The sequence below is a fragment of the Panthera tigris genome, chromosome A3 (assembly GCF_018350195.1).
Source record: "Panthera tigris isolate Pti1 chromosome A3, P.tigris_Pti1_mat1.1, whole genome shotgun sequence".
Classification (NCBI taxonomy): Eukaryota; Metazoa; Chordata; class Mammalia; order Carnivora; family Felidae; genus Panthera; species Panthera tigris.
This window is the reverse complement of record NC_056662.1, coordinates 87,604,205-87,624,739: the sequence shown is the minus strand read 5'-3', so window position 1 is coordinate 87,624,739 and position 20,535 is coordinate 87,604,205. Positions and strand designations below refer to the sequence as shown.

The 20,535-nt window shown below is 54.6% G+C and overlaps 1 protein-coding gene across 7 annotated transcripts in view; it reads right to left on the bottom strand.

The window, feature by feature from the left end:
* The window catches only part of DYSF (dysferlin), a 224,096-nt gene that overhangs the window by 76,272 nt on the left and 127,289 nt on the right, over positions 1-20,535 (bottom strand). For all 7 annotated transcript variants that reach the window (XM_042981697.1, XM_042981701.1, XM_042981699.1 and 4 more), the window contains 6 exons: positions 14,912-15,005; positions 14,290-14,367; positions 6,114-6,295; positions 3,286-3,426; positions 2,446-2,475; positions 197-226 (listed from right to left, as the gene is read on the bottom strand). In XM_042981697.1, the coding sequence (XP_042837631.1) occupies positions 197-226; positions 2,446-2,475; positions 3,286-3,426; positions 6,114-6,295; positions 14,290-14,367; positions 14,912-15,005 (555 nt within the window). The remainder of the gene's footprint in view (positions 1-196; positions 227-2,445; positions 2,476-3,285; positions 3,427-6,113; positions 6,296-14,289; positions 14,368-14,911; positions 15,006-20,535) is intronic.

The window sequence follows — 20,535 nt, the reverse complement described above, 5'->3', positions numbered from 1 at the left end:
ACACAACCCACGCAGCTGTGGATCCACAGAGTGTGGAGAAGGAAACTCAGTCAGATCTCTGAATGGCAGACGCCCACTGGGGCACCAGGAACCCAGAAGGCTCTGGGGTACTTGTCCAGGGGCAGTCCTTCTCCTTCCCTCTGTCCCTGCCCACCTACTCCCAGCTACAGGCCACAGCTGTGAGGGTTCAGCTCACCTCTTCCAGGATTCCTGATGTATCCTGCACCTGGGCCACACCATGGGATAGTCCGCATCCAGAAGATTGGTGGGGGGGGAAGAGAGGAGGGAGGGTAAAAGTTTACCGTTAGTGATGAGAAGCACTAGCCTGGGGGAGAGATCCACAAACCAGATGTCGTCCTAAGAGAAACCAACAGAACCCGCTTCCCATCAAGGGTAAGGGTGATATGCTTCCAGCCATGCCCTCCACACGGTCCCTGAGAAAGAAGGGGTGATGGGTGTCGATGCAGAGACTGGTGCGAGAGGCCAAAGCATAAACCTCCAGCTCAGGCATCTCTAGAAGGGACAGGAGAAAGGAAAATAACAGATGGTGGGAAGGGTCCCAGACCCTGTGCAGCAGCCCCAGGAAGCAGACAGGCTGGACACCCTGGAGTTGCTGTTTCTACTGGAGCATGTGGACTTGGAGAGGAAAGAAGAAACAGCCCAGATCCCCAGGGACTGGCAGGCCTGAGGGCGGGAGCTTGGGCTGGACAGGAGAGGGAGAAGGAAAAAGACTAGAGGGGTGGGGGGCAGAAGCAGAGGGTAGAGTTGGGGGCAGGGGGCAAAGGACAGCCTGCAGGGTAAGAACTGTCTGCAAATCGCACAGGCTACCTCATAAGCAGAGAGGCATCCAAACGGAGCCTGCTTCTCAAAGCCCCAGCTGAGCCTGGCGGAGAATAGTACTTCCTGAATCGCATAAGCAGGGGTACCAGTAAAGGGTCTGCATTTTCTACCACGACCCCCAGAAGAAGAAGGGGGAGCAGGAGTGAACTCCTCACCACTAGCAGAGGGAGGAAAAGTGCATCATGGTGGAAATGAGGAGTTGGGGAAGAGAGTCTAAATCACAGCTTCAGGAACTCAAGCGTGCGTCGGAATCCCTTGGGGGCTTATTCACACACAGGTTCCTGCGCTGCACCCTCAGGGTTCCCTTTAGTAGGTTTGAAGTGGGACCCAAGAATCGGCATTTCTTACATTATCCCAGGTGAGACTGCACTGAACACCACTGGGCTGAGCCGACAGTTTTCAGCCCTGGCTGCACATTAAAATCCCCTGGACAGCATGGAAGGATACCGGTGCCTGGGCCACTCCCCCAAAAGATTGTATTCTGTTCGGTCTGGGGTGCAGCCTGAGCATTGCTGATTTCTAAAGCTGCCCAAGGGATTCTTTTTTGTTTGTTTGTTTAATGTTTATTTATTTTGAGAGACAGAATGAGCACGAGTGGGGGAGGGGCAGAGGGAGAGAGGGAGAGAGAATCCCAAGCAGGCTCCGTGCTGTCAGCACAGAGCCTGACGCAGGATTTAAACCCAGGAACTGCTAGATCATGACACAAGCTGAAATCAGGAGTCAGATGCTCAACCAACTGAGCCACCCACACCCCCCAGAAGGGGGTTTTGCTTCCCCATCAGGAAATCGAACCCTGGTCTCCCACGTGATAGACAGGGATACTCAACACTCTACTAACGAAGATGTTTATTTTTGAGAGAGAGAGAGCACGTGCTCAAGTGGTGGAGGGCAGAGAGGGAGGGAGACAAAGGATCTGAAGCAGGCTGTATGCCAATGTCAGTGCACCACCTGATGCAGGGCTCGATGCAGGGCTCAAACTCACAAACCGTGAGATATTGACCTGAGCCAAATTCGGATGCTTAACTGACTGGGCCACCCAGATACCGTATCTAAAGCTGCCCAAGGGATCCTAATATGCCTACTGCTGAGAGCCACTGGGCTGGGTGACCGTGAGGTCATTTCATTCAGAGAGTCTGTGATTCTTGGACTTCTCAGGGAAGAAGGGCAAGAAAGGCCAGAGCTGGGCAGGGACCCCACCCCCTGCCCACCTTGCCCCTGTGGTCCCACCAGGGCCTTCCCCTGCTTGAAGGCAGGACCATAATCGTGTATGCCTGATAGCACTTCCTGACCCAGCAGGGGCTGCAAACCAGGAGGCTGGCAGTCAGTTAAAGAAGAAAAGGTAAGGGGCATCTGGGTGGCTCAGTCGGTTAAGCATCCGATTTCGGCTCAGGTCATGATCTCGCGTTCTGTGGGTTCAAGCCCCGCATTGGGCTCTGTGCTGACAGTTGGAGCCTGGAGCCTGCTCTGGATTCTGTCTCCCTGTCTCTCTGCCCCTCTCCTGCTCATGCTCACTCTCTCTCTCTCAAAAATAAATAAGCATTCAAAAAAAATTAAAAAATAAAATAAAAAAGAAGAAGAAGAAGAAAGGGTAAAAGCAAGACTTACCTCAAAACCAGGAATATGGTGGATGGCCGGCTAGGGTGCAGAAAAAGAGCTTTTAGTCAGGTGCCTTTCACCCAAGACCCCATCACCCCCTCCTTTCTGCCCTGGCCAGGCAGACGCATTTCCAACTGCAAAATGACACTCATGGAATAGGTCAGTGATAAGGCAGCGCAGGGGTTTGTAGACTTATTTGGAGGACTAGGGACTCCTCAGAGGAAGCTGGAAGTGGTGGGCGACTGCACGGGGAAGCCAGACGCCTCACCCAGAGCAGCCCAATTTCTCTCTGGCTGACACAGGGAGGTTCACATTGCAGTCAGAGCAAGTTTAGAGACATGGCTCTAAACCAAATGCCCTATTTCACAGCAGGGAAGTGGCCGGCCCTGGGTCACACAGCGAGGCCCTGGACGAGGCAGCACTAGAACAGAAGTCCTGCCCGGACCCTTCCATGGAGATGCCCCCATCACAATTAAGCTCCCCCAAACCAGATCACAGAGGTCCTACTCCCAGAAACCACATCGACTTATGACCCAGGGAAAAATATATCCAATGGCCAGAAGATTCAAACATTCGAACACAGTCCAGGTTCCAACATTCTCCCCAATAGTTAGATCATGTCATGCTTTGGGGTTTAGAAAAGATGGGCAAAACCCATCCTCAGCAGGTGGCCTGACAGCAGGTGGCTGTTGGGTGTTCCCCACTGAGTTCAGGCCCCTGGTCGGGGAAGAAGGATGTATTGCAGCCCCCTCCCCTCCACTGGGGCATCCTCTCCCTGTGCCCCCCAACATTCCCCCACTAGGTACTCCCTGCCTGGGCCTCCTGGATCCAGACATGAACCAGCCTCACCTTCTCTCTCTGGATGAGCTCAAAAGAGGCCAGCAGCTCACCCGCTGGCTGGCTGCCCCTAATCAATGGGAACCAGGCCAGCCGGGGCATCCGTTCCAGACTCGGCTGACAGATGCAGCGTCCCATGAACTCGTCTGCACCCTAGACCCGGCATGGAGAAAGAAGAGTCAGCATCTCCCAGTCCGGGGCTCTGGGTGGCCTCAGAGCAATCACCAGACCTACATCTGGCCTCCTGAACTAGAAAGGGACTCAAGAGTCAGGGCATCCCCTGGTGCAGAATGGTGAGCTCTGCCCCCCTTAAAAGAATGTGAGGACAGTATGCAAGTGGCCTCCTGCCACTGTTGCTAGATTTGAATTCCCATCACGGTCGAATATCCCTCTGTCTGTCTAACTAGCCTTCACCTTGATTTCATTTAATCAAGCTCTGAGCCCATTAGAGACCAGGGTGGCACTAGCATTTCTCCAATGCCCTCAGCAGAGTAGGGATTTGACATTTCCAAGGGCTTTTGCCTCTCCTTTAAATTCCCCATTTCCAGCTGGGGAAACTGTGATCACTCATCAAGTTAAATGAGTCTTGTTAAAATGATGTTTTCTCATCTTATCATCCCTCTGCTCAGGCACCTTCCATGGCTCCCACTCCCTAGAGAATAGAGCCCACATCTCCTCCCGGCATGGAAGGCTCCTCATGGAGCCTGCTTGCCTCTGCTGGCCTGCCTCGTTCTCTCTGCACATCCCCTACTCCAGTCTGCTGGCCTCTGCTGCCCTCTCAGCCCCTGGCCTTCACATGGGCCATCTCCCCCGGCCGTACTACCCTCTGCCCTTCTAAGCCGTCACCCACAGCCCTGCCCAAGCTTGGCCCTCTGGCGTGGTCCTCTGTGATCTCACTGGCCTGTGATTCCGGCCTTGTGATTAGCTTCCCCAAGGGGACAGTGGCAGGACCTGGGTCTCAGCCAGATGGTGTGGCAGTTCTCACAAGCCCTAGTGCCTTGCCAAGGCCCTCATCTGGAAAGACCCAGAGTGGAATTGGAAGCCACTGTCTGCAGTCACACCACTGCTGGGGACGTCCCGAAGAGCCATACCAGAGTGGCAACCAGCTCCTGCATGGACCCCCACACAGCAGGTGATAGCCCAGCACCAACCTCTCAGCATGAACAGCAGCCAAATGCTGGGAGTGGTCCTGGAGGCCCCTCTGGCCCTGGTGTTGCCCCGTTAGTGGCTGGGTCATGGAGAGGTTGTGGGGAGGGGATCCGGGGCAGCCAGGCCAGCAGGAGGTCGAGGCAATGGGTATTCACCAACAGGTACGGAGTTATTTGACTATGTTAACAATGCACACAGCCTCTGCTCTCCCCCAGGACCCTGGAGCCCCACACCCAGAAGCCATGGCTCCTCTTCCCCCATGAGATCCCTCCCAGGCACTGGCCTACAGGGGAGAGGCAGGGTCAGAGTAACATTGTAAAAGAGGAGGTGGGATGCTCTTGGAAGAAAGTGTCTGTGTGCTGCCGGCCTCCTGGCCGGCCCTGTTCTAGCACTTTCACCTGCTCCTCTGCCTAGTCCCCCCGCCCAGCACATCCCAGTCCTCCTCCCTCCCTCCTCTCCCTGCCCCAAAGGTGCCAGGTCCTGTGCTCTTTCCCAAACAGTCCCAAACAGGCTCTTCCTCCAGTTGCTCATTCCCCTCGCTGAGCCAAGGGAAGTGCTCCCAGGTGGGCTTCCCCAGCCCAGGCCCGAGTTGCCCACTGCGAGTGGGCCGCCTCCACCTGGTGGGACACCTTAAACAGCATCACCTTGCCCCACCCCCTGCTGACCACACCCTCCCAGAGCATCTGACATCCAGCCATGGCAACTCTTTCTGGAAACATCTTCCGGACCCTTCCCCTCCCCTTTTATCCGCGGCCACCCCCACCGACCCAGGCCGGACCTCTCTGCTACGTGCGCTGTCAGCCAGCCCAGTCTCTCCCTTTTCTCTTCTTTTTAAAATGTTGCTCGGCCCCGTCACTCCCTGCCTCCCCTGGCCTCATACTCCTTTCTCTTTCCTCCCAGCCTGCCCTCTGCTCTCCTCAGTCTCCCCCTGCCCCACACCGTGCTGCAATGCCTCTGTGCCTTGCCCCAACACCCCAATCACATTTCCTTCAGGGCCTAGGTCTGCCCCACGGCCTTCCCTCACATTCCAGCCCAGGGCTGTCTCTCCCTCCCGGGAACCTTCTAGAGCTGCACTGCTCAGTACCTGTGGCTATTTAAATTTAAAGTTTAATTAATTAAAACTGAAAGTTAAAATTCAGTTTCTCAGTTGCACTACCCACTTTCACTGCTCGATCACCATGGGCGGCGAGGGGCTCACATTCTGAATGGACAGCCGTAGAGCATTCCCAGCATCGCAGGAGGTTCTGTTGGACAGCTCTGGAGGGCCCTGCCTGTGCTACTGGAGGATTCCCTGCTCTGTGGGTGATTCTCGGCTCCCACCTAGACTGGGAACCCCAAGTGCAGAGCCACTCAGCCTAGCACACAAGTGCCTGATAAACGTTTGTGGAGTCAATGCAGCTCTCAGATGGGGACAAGGAACTGGCCTGGGATCTTACAAGCAGGTTAGAGGCAGAGAAACCCTGACCCCCAGCCAAACACCCTTTCCAGTTCCATCCCCTGTGTCTGCCACCGGCACAGCACATGTGTGAGCAATCCAATTTTAATTACTCTAGAATAGTTTTAAATTCCCTGTAGGCTGTGGGGTCAGGGAAGAGGCCACCTGGCTGGGTAGCCCTCACAGTGGTGTCTCCCCCCCACTCCTGCAGGGCGTGGGCAGTGAGGGGACGAGGGAGGAAGGCAAGCAGACTCACGTAGGTGTCATGGTCATACAGCTCCACCACAATGCTGGGCGGTTGCTCGGCGATGCTGGCTGGCTCACCAAAGATCTCAATCTCATAGAAGATGAGTGTCTGGTCCCAGGTGGGGTTCAGAGTGTTCTTCGCCACCACGGTCTTCTGGCTCTGGTGCAGGAAGGAGACGATGGCGTAGGGATCTGTGTGGGCCGGGCACAGGGAAGGGAGGCAGGACACAGCAGAGACCGTGAGAGTCGCCCGCTCAGGAGTCATGCGGACCACAAAGCTGGAGCAGAGTCATGGCCGCCGCACTGCAGCAAAAACCTACAGGTGGGAGCCCACTTCCCCAGGGACCCTCACCTAGGTCTCTGTAAGGCCAGCTGGTGGGCCACAATGGGGAAATAGAGACAAGGTCCAGGAGAGCAGGCCAGAGATCCAAAGAACTCCCCTACTGGACTCCTCCCTGGGCTGGCTGCCGGAGGCCAGGCCCAGCTAGAGGAAGCAAGTGCCCAGATGATGCATTCATTCCTTCATCCAGCAAGCATTTATTGAATGGCTTCTACATGCCAGGCCAGGAACTAGGTGCTAGGGGCTGAGAATACATACAATTGAAGCAAAAACATAATCCATGCAAGCAACCATAAAACCACAATCCTGATCAGCACTTTGAAGAGTGCATATAAGGTGCGGGGGCATGTGTGAGACAGTGTGAGAGAAGGGCCTATCTTCCTCAAGAAAGGGAGAGCAGACCAGAGATGTCGGTGCCATCAGACCGGGGTGCCTAGGCCTGCATTTCAGCAAGCCCCCTCTGGCGGCCACACAGCCTGGAGGGAGCAGGGACATCAGTTATGAGGTCTGTGTGAGCATGGGTGATAGTGATGCTTAGATGGGCAAGGACACCAGAGGGAAGCACATGGGCTCATAAGCTGTTTAGCAGTAGGTGGGGTTCAGCGAAGCCCTGAGATCCCTGCAGCTCCCTGCTGCCCCAGACTATTTTGAAGTCTTCCAGCCCCAGGCATGCTGGCTGGGGGCCCATGTGCTGGCAATTCCCCCTGCCTGCTTCCAAAGGTAAGTTGGTGTTACTAGAGAAGATCCTATGGCAGTGGCTCTAAAATGTGAGCATACAGCAGAATTACCCGGAAGGCTTCCCCAGACTGCTGGGCCCCACCCCCAGAGACGTATTCCTCAGGTCTGGGGTGGGGCCTGAGAATTTGCATTTCTAACAAGTTCCCAGGAGTACTGATGTGGTCTTCCAGGGCCACACTTTGGAAACCAGTGAAGGAGAAAGTCCTACGGAACTGAATGCATGTAACTTGGGACAGGGGCAGAGGGCCCAGAGGTGGGGCTCCTCCCACTTCTCCAATTAGGATGTCAGACTTGGTGCAGGGTCCAGTTTGCTGCCATTTTGTAAGACCCAGAGTACCAGGCATTTGCACAGGAAAGTCTGGAGATGCAGGAAGCTGGCAGTTGGATGCTAGATGTCTGGGAGGGCTGAGCCCAAACGCTCTCACACATGCCTTATACCCTTGGCACCTGCTCCAGCCTGCAGCATCCTGCATCCTCTGAGCCTCACAGTTTAGCCCCAGTGGTGCTCTAACCCCCATGTGACCTCAAGAGACGCTCAGCACTAGAGGTCCGGTGCTGGGAGGTCCAGCTATAATGCTGGGGCTGAGATGGGGAGACAGCACTTCCTCACAAAGGGAAGGGGAGCAGGATAGGTTCCTTGGCCATAAGGAGTCTAAGTGGCATACTATGGCCATTGTGCAGGAGGTGACAGAGAGTGACCATAGAAGAGGTGAAAGACTGGGATGGAGAGTGGGAGGGCTCCCATCAAGAGATGAAGAGAGTAGGATCCAAGATTCTGGTTGTTGGCCGATGGGCTAGTTTTAAGGGTGGGGGAGATCCAACTTAGGAGGCAGAAGCCATGGGCACTCATTGGCTGAATAATGCTGGGTTGGGCTAACAGGAGGGAGCCACCCACACGGAACCAGACTTTAAGCACAAAATCACAGTGCAGTCAAGGCTGGAGGGCTTCCTGAAGGAAACTGGTTTTGAACTTGATCCTGTGGGTAGAAGAGGGCAATGCAAGGCCCTTGACAGGGGAAGGGACAGAGGAGACATGCCCACCCATCCTGCCACCGCTACCTGGTAGAAACCTCCCTGGCATGGGGCTCCCCCTTCCGTGCACCGGCCCTGGCAGGGTGGGCCCCAAGCACTTCCCCTCCTGCCCCTGGCAGGGCCCAGCGGCGTCTGTGCATTTAATGAAACCGTCTGGCTGTGATACCATCAGTTCCAAGCTCGGCAGAGAACCTCTCCCTGGTTCCAGTAAGGGAAAGAGGGCGCGTTCTGATAAATAAAACCATATTAGAGAGCCGGCGAAAAAGCCCCTTTTGTTCCCACCCCCCGTGCTTCCCAACGCTTTATTTTTATAAGCGCGAGGGCCCCAGACCGACCGCGTTTACACAAAGATCACAATTGCACATTGTAGCGGCTGTGCACGCTGTGTTGGTGTTGCCAGCACCCCCCACGCTGCCCCCCCCCCCAGCAGGCCGACTCCTTCCAGCAGCCCCAGCAGCGCAAGCAATGAGCTCAGCTCTGGGGGAACAGGGAGGGGGTGGCTTTCAAACAAAAATCACCCAGACCCACACACGCGCCCCACCCGCCCATGGGAGGAAAAAACACACAACAAAGGCATTGTAAAGAGCAGGCCTGGAGGCCGGGGCCTCAGACACTGGGCTACTGTGTGCTGGGGCCTGGCTTCTCCCCCCACAGGGCCCAGCCCCTCCAAAAAAAAGAAACAAGGCAGGCGGGGGTGTTGCTGAAGCAAGGTGGTCAGATGAGGGAAGGCCAGACAACCGCACAGACACATCCCTCTTCCAGGAAAGCCAAGAGGAAGGAGAAGCAGATCCCCAAGGGGAGGTGGAAGGGAAGATAAGGGGCTGGTTCTTCTCTGTCGGCCCCAGCCTAGCCCTCTCCCCAGGGCCACTCCCATAAAAGAGGGGCGGCATTGGCCCCTAGGCCTCACCCCCCAACCCACACGGAGCTGAAATGGAAAGTGGCTGGATCCGAGCTCTCTAAGCACCACTAACTGTCCCAGGAAGCTCCAGCCATGAACACACATGGTTCTACTGGGCACCATCACCTAGAGAGGCCCCAGGCAGGTGGTTCTTTTGCTGGACCTAGAGCCCTGCACCTGAGCTCTGCTGCTCAGACCTCCCTAGAGCCTTCCTAAACCTTTACAGTACACTAAGCTTTCCTCATAGGCCCTGCCACCTTCCCAGCTCAGATCACCAGAATGGGGGACAGGGCAGGTGGCATCATCCTACTTGTCCCCATGAAGACTAGGTTACTAGCCCATGCTCAAACGTGACGAGGGCTAGACCCCCTGACTCCTAGTCTAGTGCTCCTTCCACCATGCCATGCTTTTAGGAGAAGAACCCTTAAGAGAGAGGGGAGTAGACCACAAATAAGGCAGTGCAAATTAAAACTATAGCATAGCAATATTTTCCCTATTAAGTTAGAAAAATTGTTCAGAATTATAAAACCCAGTGCTGGCAAATATTTGATGAAATAGGTACTCTCCTTTACTGCTGGAAGCAATTCAGGAAAGCAACTGGGCATTATGCCCTAAAACACATAAAACTGTTTATATTTTGTTTCCTATATTCCTGGGAATCATCCAAATTAACCAAAAAGCTATATGTATAGAGATGTTCATTCCAGCATTATTTGTAATCCATCATCCATAGAATATACAATTTCTGACTGCCCAGCACGTGGTAGGTAAGCACAGCACTAGGAAAACGAACATAAATGAGATGCAATCTAGGCTCTTAGGATCATGACTATGGTTGGAAATGGTGACCACACAACAGAATCCAAGGTGATGTGCAACTTAATAGGGGAATGTATAAGGTGCTGCTGGTGGGGGACAGCCCACGTAGCCTGGTGGCATCAGGTCAGTCTTCTCAAAGGAGGTCTCCCACCACGAGTCTCAAGAAGGAAGAGTAACCACGGCAGACCAAGGAAGAGGGGGCATTCTAGACATCCAGCGTGGCATACGCAAAGACACCAAAGAGCATGGGCATTTGAGAAACAACAGGAGCTGGTCTGGCTGAGGAGGGGAAGCCCAGGGCAGTGGGGATAAAAGAGGGAGGAGGAAGCGAGGCAGCTCACAAAGGTCCCAGATCCAAGCTGAGCAATTTGGACTGAATCCTGTAGATCAGGGTTTCCCAAAATGTGTTCTTCGTAAATGCGAGTTCCCTGGGGAGCTAATGAGTGCTTAAACAAGTCAAACAGGCTCCTTTCCTGCAGCCATTTCAGAGCCTCTCAATGCCACTGTGCATCGTAAATCTTCAAGTGTGTAGTGTTTCCCAGTCTCCCTTGCTCAGGGACCCTTTTTAAGTGGAGCATTTCACAAGCCTCCAATGCACTTTGGAAAACAGCTCCGTAAGCTCAACGGGAGAATTCCCCTAGCCAGAGCTAACCTGACAGAAAGCTGTGCTTCAGGAGGAGGTGGGCTGTGACTGGGGTCCAGACACAGTAAGCCCCAAAGCAAGAGCTCTCCGGCCCCACCCAAGACAGAGTCTGGATCTGGGTGAAAACTAAGCACCGGTCCCCACGGAGGTGAACTCAGCTGTGGGGCAGCCATGGATCATCAGACCTCATTGCGGCCTGCCCTGGAGGAGCACCTCTCAGGGCCACCTGCCTGCCACACATCTTTGATCTACCAGGAGCCATGACGCCAACAAAGAGGGCACAGGACCTTCTGCTTTCTTAAGAAACCCCACTCTGGTAAATTAATAACTTGGCATCTGGTCTACCTACCCTCCCTGATTTGCTTGGTTAAAACCAAGTCAGGCCGCCTCAGCCCAGTGACCTGCAAGATCCTCAAAGAGGAGTGTTTGATTCCCCCATGGTAAGGACCATCTTCTGATACGTGGTGACCTCACAACAGAGCTGCCCACGGGGTGTCTGTCTTGGCGGGAGATCTGTAAGCAGAGCTTATGGCTCACTCAAACCCCAGCTGAGGTGCCCAGCTGGAGGAGAGAGCAAATCAGAATTTCCTGGGGAACATTTTGGCAAATGAGACAGCTTCTGTCCTGATTTCTTTTGAGAAACACCATTCTACACTGAAGAACAGTTCCGCTCAGGCTGCAGCGTAAGGAAGCGATGCTCTCTGCTAGATACAGCGTTGAGGACATGTGATTTCTAAGTCCTCCAGAGTCATATCTTTCCCAGTCAAACTGAATTCAGTGCACAGTATAGATGCTCACCAAGCAGGGGCGATCCCAACCCAATATCAAAGCGAAGTCACTTGAGTTAAGCATCATTTTACATTTTTTAATGCCTAATTGCTACACAGGTCACACACGCTCACAACCACAAGCCACACACGTCCTTCTAGTGCCTGGAGAATCAATGCTGGCTATATATTCAAACCCCACCGGAGGTGGAATCCTCATGCAGCCTGGGCAGAACATCACAAGCCTCCCTTTCCTGCCTGGGTTTAATATTATTCAACAAGTATTTCCTGGGCAGTTCCTGTGTGTCCCCCCAAACCCCTCGGCCAGAGAGAGAAGGAAGCAGACACAGCCCCCCCCCCCGCTTTGGGCAGCCCCAAGGCCCACCCCTCAGGGCACAAGCAGAGAGTACAGCTCAGGGCCATGGGAGCCCGGCAGTGCAGGAAAGGCCTAGAGCACCACAGGTCACAGTCGATGGAGTACTTCTGGAGGAGAGCCCTCTCTGCCCCAGACACATGGCAGGCAGGCTGAGGGTGATACCGGTGACAGACACTGCGCTAGACCCTCCCCTGGCCCCAGACATTCTGGATTCACACATGAGTTTCCTCCACGAAATGCCAGCCGGTGGCCACGCACAGCCTCCGGCCGCCAGCCGCCCCAGGGTCAGTGCCAGGGGAGAAATTGCTTTGGTTTAGGGTTTGGGAGTGAAAATAAACACTCTGGGTTTTATAGGTTCACCCATGTTGGCTGCTGTTTTCCTTTCCAGCAGCTGGTCAATCAGGCCTTTCATTCAGAAGCCAGCAGCCTCTGAGGAAGCCCTGGGCAGTGCCCTCAAAGCTCAAGGGATGTTTATTTGGGGGAGGGGGTGGGACTGGGATGGAAAGTGTGACATCTCCCACAGACCAGCACCAGGCTGACCTGCCTGTGGTCCCCAGGGTGCATGCTGCCTCCTAGTGGGTTCCTTAGGAGGGGCTCCCTCCCTGCAGGGGCCTCGGCCAGCCTAACCCACAGAGGACGAGGGCTCCCCCTCCTTGCCACATGCCCACACGAGCCTGCCGCCTGCACCCCCATCTCTCATGCCTCCCTCAAGGAGGAAGAAGCAAGGCTGTAGATTAGTCCACCTCTTTTCTCTGGGCTACATTCCAATTGTCAGCAAGCATCCTGGCAGGTTCCCAACAAGGGGCAATCGCGTATCTGCCCCTAGCCCGCCAGTCCCTGCGTGTTAGTTTTGCATGTGCTTTTCAGAGGGCACCCTCAGGACCCCAGGCCCAAAGCACAGAAGAGAAATTGCCCCATCCACCGTGTGCCTGGCTGCACAGGGCTGGAAAACAGGTCACCGAGAGGACAAAATGCAAGGAAACACAGCTGCTAGGGGTGAGGGATGAGAGTGGGCCCCCATGGGGGGAGGAGCAGGGCGAGGAGGAGGACAGGCAGGTGGCTATAGGCTGCAGTGCCTTTCTAGGAACAGAGAGTCACTCTCATAGAAGAACTCAGTTCTACTCAATTAAGCAGCAAGCTTTTGGAGGGTGGTAAGTCACTTGTCAGCTATTTTCACTCAAGCAATTTAGTTAAGCATCTGAGTCTCAGTTTTCCTCATCTATAAAATGGAGATATGAAATACCCACTTCAGAGGAGAGTTGTAAGGGTTACATGAAATAATGCCAGTAAAATGCCTAGGCTTGTCGTGAGCACTCAGTAAGTATTCACTCTTCAGCTACCAATGCTGCAGGTTCAAAGGCAAAGATAAAGCCCCTTCCTAGAGGTGTTCACAATCATAGTGAGAAAGATAGATGTCAACTGATCTATGCAGTGGTCAGGGCTCTGAGAGATGTGTTGGTGGGGAGCTGGCCAAGTGTTGAGGAAGGAACAACCAGCTCAGCTCAGGGAAAAGTCAGAGCATCTGGGCTGCGTCTTAAAGAATGAGTAGGTGTTTGCAGGGTTCAAGATAGAAGGAATACATCTAGACAGAGAGAACACTGAGTACAAAGGTCAGGAACGTGGAAAAGCTCAACAAATGTTGACAAAAGCTGGCAAGGCCAGAACTAGTGGTTAAAGGTAAGATAGGGAAAGGTTAAAGGCAAGGTCCACAGGGGTCAGGTCAACAAAGGAGCTGTCTGCCAGGCTAAGCGCTGGGGATTTCTCTCTCAGTGTCTAGAGTTGAAATCAGAGCAGTGACATGACCAGATCTGTCTGAGGCAGTGTGGAAAGTGGCAGGGAGACCACAAGTTGACCAGCGTGTCCAGAGAAGAAGGGGCGAGGCCAGTCCTCAGGAACATCTCCAAGAGAAATTCAGAAGCCAGAATCAACAGGACCAGATGACTGATGGTTTCCAAACTGATGGATAATAGACACATGCTGATGTGATGCCAGGACCAAGATAGGCAACAAAGGGACCCCTGGATCAGGGGAGGAGGGCACACGGAATTCAGTTTGGACAGGATGAACTGAGGAGCCGCTGAGGCATCCAGGGGGAGATACTTAAGATGTGACTGGACATCAGGGGCGCCTATCAACTAAAAGCCTAGAAGCTTCCCTGACATGAGTGGTCCATGAAGCCAGGGAAGGTGAGGGGACCCCAGTGCCCAGAGAAGAGGACACAGACCATCAGGACCATCAGACTGAGAGGGCCATGAAGCTGAGAAGGAGCAGGTAGAGTAGTAAGAGGCTGCAGAAGACCTAGGAGAAAGAAGTATCCCTGGGGGTCAAGGCCAGAGGGACTTCCAGAAGGAAATGATGGTCAGTAAAGCCAAACCCTGCAGAAGGGTCAAGCAGGCCACCTGACAACCAGATAAGCCATAGTGACCCTGGCAGCCACCTCCACAAAGCCAACAAACACAGCTAAAGCCCCCACCCATAGACGAAGCCCCGGGGCCATGTTTCCTATGGTCCAAAGGTCTGATGGCTCAGCTCCCAACCTGCAATCCCTGGTCCCTGGCTCCCCTCCCACCTACCAGAAAAAGAGTCCTTGTCCATCGAGGGCAGGTCCCGGGCCTGGTACATGTAGCAGCGTAGGTGGTAGCGGTTCCCATCTGCACCAAGGAAAAACCAGAGATGCCAAGTGAGGGGCTAGGAGTGGCTAAGAGGGGGAGCTGGGGCGAGGGTAGAGTCTACCCCTAGGAGGGGCCACAGATGAAGGGTCTGAGCAATAGAAATGACACACATCACATTATGTGGGAGTGAGCCCCCCACAGGATCAGAACAGACTACAGCTCAAAGGTAGACACCTAAGTGCCATGTTCTTGGGCCTGGTGAGAAGTGGTGAGGGGGGATGGAGGAGAAAGAGGAGGAAAGGCCAAATAAATGATGGGGGCAGCCACAATGCACAGGGTCTTGAATGCCTGATTCCAAGCATTGAGTTGATGCACACGCCACACGTAGATAGATGTGTGCATGTGCTCACAGATGCCTGCACACACACACACACCCCCAAAAGATACTGACCCACCACAGAGCACATAGACTCGATTCTCCCTAGCCCCCCATATACACTGGACCATATAACCCCATACAAACAAGCACAAGGTTACACATCCATCCATATCACCCCTGTAGACACCCCCAAGCATCACTTACAATCAAAGATGCAGGAAATTGTGGGTCTGTTCACACCAAAGCTCAAGGTGGACACGGACATGGAATCTTCACTCTTGTCGTCCACCACGCCGCCCTGGAGACACAGAGCTGGTCATGGCTGATTCTGACCCCAGAGCCTGGGAGTGGCAGGGAGACTGGCCTGGGTCAGGAGACCTCTAGCCACTCTTTGGATGCTGAGAGCTGGGCCATCAGCCTCTAATTTTACTCTAGGGTAGCACATCCTCCTACAGCATCCCCAGACTCCAATGTCAAGTCCACAGGAAAATTGTTCCCTCTCTCTCTCTCTCTCTCTCTCTCTCTCTCTCTCTCTCTCTCTCCAATGGAGACTAGACTCAGAATGGAATTTTGAGTTATTCCAACCCAAGAGGTTAGAGTCTGATAGAAGGAAGGACTCCAAGGGAGAGAATCCAGTGGGGATTTTCCCAGTGGGATGAGTTAAGAGAAGCCAAAGTCTGGAGGGCCCGGCCCACCATCTCTGTCCACCCCCTACATATTTGGACACCGGGTCCTAGCTCTGGGAGAGGCTATACCGCATCATCACCACCTCTCAACCAGCTCCCCCTGAGCTGAGGGTGAAAGAGAGTGCAGGTTGAGGCCAGGACAGGCACAGGAGCAGGAGGCTGACTCAGAAGCCAGTCTGCAGTTTACTGCACATAAAGTTAGTCAGTCAGCCCCTCACTTTGTCCTTGTTAGCACTGGGCTCTAGCCACTGGGCCACGCACCAGCTTCCTTGGACCAGATGCCCACTCTCTGATGCATCCAGGGCCACCTCTGCCAACCTGCAGCCTCTCACTGGGGTCCTGAATGGTTTGGGGAACTCGGAGACTAAGCAGGACCTCCCCCTCAGTGACAGAGAGATACAGTGGCCTGCTTCCTGTGATCACAACTTCAACACAAGCTCTAGAACCAGACTGCTGGAGCTCCAATTCTGGTCCTGTCACTTATCGGCTGTTTCACTTTGGGCAGCTTGCTTAATCTCTCTGAACCAGTCTCTCTGTAAATTTGGAATAATTCTACAGTATCTAGCTCAGAGAGCTGCTGTCATTGTTAAGGAAATACATTACATATTGTTCTTAGCACAGCTCCTGGCACATAATAAATGCTCAACCGATGTTTGCCATTAATGATCTTATGAGAGAAATGAGGCACAGGTGGGACAAAGGCAGGGTAGGTCATAAACTATAAAGTTTGCAATTATACTCGGGGGTGGTTCATATACCTCATATTTGTTCAAAATTATTCCAGGAGCTGGAAAAGTGGACATTTCAGGAGCCACAGCCCTGGGTAGAAATCAAAAGCAATCAATCAAGCAATCAATCTCTCAACACACACACACACACACACACACACACACACACACACACACACACTCACACACACACACACACACACACACACACACACGAGAGCAGGATAACAGGGAGGGGTGTCATACTACAGACAGGGAAAGACCCAAAGGCCACCATGCCTGAATCCTTTCCTCCTGAGCAGGTGTGGACCCCAGGCATCCTGGGCTCCCAACAGAAAAGGCATTTGGCCCGGCCACGTTACACTGGCCTCCCGCCAGGGCATGTACCAAGTCCAGCAACTAGTGGCTCCCAGTTTCAGGATCTGCAAGGCCGCACACAGGGCTGGACCTGGGGGGGGGGGGGGGCCGGCAGGCCACCCCGGGCGTGAGGTGCGTGATGCCAAGGAAAGCAGTTCAGAACAGGGCTTGGCCAGCCCCCCGTGCAACAGCCATAGTCCGTGCCACCCAGAGCACCTTGGTGGGGCGAGAGGGGGTTCAGCTGGAGACAGGGTGGAAGGCCCAGACCCCCGTAGCCCCTCTACCTCAGCCTGCAATGCACTGTGCCCCCCACGGGTAGGATGCTAAGTTGAGTGAAGGGAGGGAGGCTGGCTCTGACCCCCCCCCCAGCCCTATAATTTCTTCACTCCCTCTCAGTACCTACAGGGACCTCCGTGCTCGCGGATCGCTGCCAGTGCACATCCCCACTCACCTCACGCCTCCTCCAGATGGCTCCCCTAGCCTCCCCTCAGCACCACTCCCACCAAGAGGCCTCTGTCTGGGGCTTTGGCAGCAATTTCTGGGTCTCTGTCCAAGGGCAGTCTGCCCTCCTGTGATCAGAAAAGGTGTCCCCCTCCCTGGGATTTCCACGTGGGCGGGCGCCAGGTAGCTCAGGCCTAGCTCAGTGTTTGGCCCACAGCAGGCCCTGGCCCTGAGAAATAATGTCCTTCAGAGGGAGGAACCAGTGTCCCCTTGGGGCATACCCCTCACACTGCCTGGGCTTCTCCACCTGTCCTGCCTCCAGAGTGGGGATCCACAGGGTCCTCGGCCACCTCCCAACCCTTTAACCTACCTCCCAAGTGCAGACCTGCCTCTTCCTTCCCTTCCCCCCCCAGCTCAAAATGACAGATAGGGATTGCTGAGAAGAAGCTGGGAGAACGAGGAGCCAGGCTGAGGGACACCCAGTAAGTTCGGTCTCTCCCAGCAGAGCACTGGCCCTGCGGCCACCCTGGTTCCCAGCCTGGGCGGAATTCTACCCATCCCACTGGCCAATGTCTTTACATCCTCTGGCCCACTGACCTTCCCAGGGTGCTCTGCACGCATCCTCTTCAGGTCCTGGGAGCAGAGAGAGGCCAACTTTCCCCCAGCCAGCCCAGACGTGGCCTCTGAATTGAGTCTCCGGCAGTCTGGACACTCCCAGACACCCCCATCCCTGATGATTTCCATGCTCACACCAGCTGAGAACCTCTGGGGGCCCCTTCCTTGTCCCCAGGCCTCTTGCACATAAGTCTTTCTGCCCCTTTCTTTTCCTTCTTTTTCCTTGGGTGGCCAGCCTCATCCTCAAGGTCACCCTGCCAGGATGAATCAAGCATCCCTCCCATGTACTTCCATGGCACCCTGGATCTAGCACCCCCCATCTACCCATCTCCTCCCACTGAGACCTCTGTGAGGATTCTGTCATATGCCCAGCACACCTCACACACAGCAGGTGCTCAAGACAGACCTGGAGAGCGAGTGAATAAGTGAACACATGAATGCGGACACCTCAGGAGACAGCAACAGCGTGAGCTTTGGAGAGAGCTTATGAAGAAGGCTGGCCTGTCACCCGGGCTCAGTCTATATGTACATTAACAGATAATCCAATGTCACACTTCCTTCACTCCGAAGTATTTTTTGGTTTTCATGCGTGGGCATACAGGGCTCACGTTCCAGGAATTTCTCTCAAAGCAAACAATGAAGCCTCAAGAAAACCCGATGTGGGAGCTTCTGGGAAGTACCACCTTCCCGTCAGTCCTTCCCTCTGCCTGTCTTGTGCATTGCTGGATGTTCAGCAGCATCCCTGGCCTGTACGCATGAGACCAACACAGCTTCCTGACCCCTCAGTTGTGACGACCAAAAATATCTTCAGACATTGTCGAATGTGCCCTGAGGGATGGGATGGGGGTAGAAATCGCCCCCAGCTGGGAACCACTGGTGGAAAGGGAATGCAGTGGAACATCCACAGCCTGTGGCAGGTTCCTAGCACACAAGCAGCACTCAGCAAATCGTGCGAGTGAGGTCAGTTTAAATCTTTCAACTCTCCAGTCTCGTGCTAAACAATACCTTCCTGCTTTAATCTGTTTTCTTTCAATTTGGAATCCATCGTCTTCTCTCTGCCATAGGACCTTCGCACGGGCTGTTCTCTCGACCTTGAATGTCCTCCCATGTGGGCTAACTTGAGCTCTTCCCTCAGCTCAGTCACCACTGAGGCCTGGATACTGCTGTGGTGGACATGTCTTCGGCCTCTCCTCACTTCTCTCCTGTATCCGTCTCTCCGTGTGTCCAGGCAAGGCACACACGCTCCTTTATCCCCAGCACCCAGCCTGGCATCAGGCACTTAGTAGTCACCCAGTGAAGATTTGTCACATAAAATGAATCACCAGCATTCCCTGCCCTAAGCCACGTGGGCAGCATTTAGGCCCTAGGTTCCAGGGGAAGGGTCTGGAAAGAGTACATCAGCTAGCACCCTGCTTCCCTCGGAAGGCTCAGAGTAAGATGCCAGCACAGAAAGAGCAAATGATAGGGATTCACCTCCCCCCCCCCCCCCCCCGAGGACGGAGCCATCTCTGGGGTGGAACAGAATGGAGTGAACCCTTGGAAGGCCCCATTCAGGAAAGCTTCCTGGAGGAGGGGAAAGAGAAGAGGTGCTGACTCAAGGGGAGCAGCAGTATGCTGGATGTGTGCCCCCCGCCACCCCCACCCCAGAGCTTAGAGGAAGCCTCAGCTAAAGGGCGAAGCTGGGGCAGGGCAAGGAAGGAGAGAAAGGCTGGCTGACTTCTGCTCCTGCTCAGAGCCCTGGGTGGAGAGAGCCAGGCTGCAGTGGCGGCTGACACTCTGCTTTCTGTCCACCCACCCTTCACCCCCACTCCACGCACTCGCTCTTCCCCAGCCTCCAGGGCCGGGCCCTGGGCATTGGGTTTCCCACAGCCACATTCCTGCCTCCATAGCTCATGCCGATGCGACTCCCAGACTGTGGTCTGTGGCCACGCACTCCATCTTGGGGCTAGCTGTGTAAGGGATCCTACTGCTCGCCCAGGGGACTGGGTAGCATCCAACCCGCTGCTGCCCGGCTGGCGGCCACGGATCTCTGGAGGAGCCCGAGCTTAGGACCGTGAGGAGCTCTCTCCCTCTCAGATGGAGCGGGGCTGCCCCCGGGGGTCGCCAAAGGCAGCGGCCAAACCCACTTTACCTGCTGGGGACTCCTGCCCTAGGACCCTAGTGCGGCCACCACACCAGGAGGAGGCGGACAGGTTCTGGGAAAATAAGCAGCCTATGAAGGGGACCCCTCAGCCCACCTAAATTGGATACGAGACCAAGCGCCAGACCGCTAGTGTGTCTGGAATTCCTCCTGCACTGCTGCTTGTCTGTCACACACACACCTCCTCCCTTTGCCAGTGGTTCGATGCCTCATCCATACAGGGCCTAGACATCCAGCTCAGGAGCTCTAACACGGGGGCAGGACAGAGGGGCAAGAGCGGCGGTGGATGCAGCGGAAAGGCTGAGCAGAGGGCCTCTGGAGCTGAGCAGGCAGAGGACGGAGCCACCGCAGCCACACCATGGTAGTCAGGAAGCAAACAACGGAGCCTCGGTGGTACCTCAAGGGGGCTACAAGGGTACCCTCTACCCCATCAGAGTCAAGCAGGTGGGTTTCGGGGACCAGCTGCTCTCCTGGCTTCATGAGGAGGACCCAATTCCAATGCCTGAAGGACCCAAAGAGCACAGGGACAGAGCTGTCAGGAAGGCTGCTACGATCGGGGCCCTTATCTCTTATGTAAACAGGATCAGGGGACCCCCCCCTCAGAGCAGCAAGTGCTGGAGCTGGCCTGCATAGCTCATAAGAGCAGATTCTTAAATCTTCAGGTGTATTGCAAGCCAGCCGTTAAACACAGCCATTTGTAACCATTATACCACATGCATTTATAACTACAGACATTTTTTTAGAAACAAAGATGATACTCAAACTCGTCACTTCCTAATGATTTTATGACCTTTGACTACTGTCCTGCTCCTGAGGTTACTTGCGCCTAGTGTATCTGTGGGCTGGAAATACTATCTAACC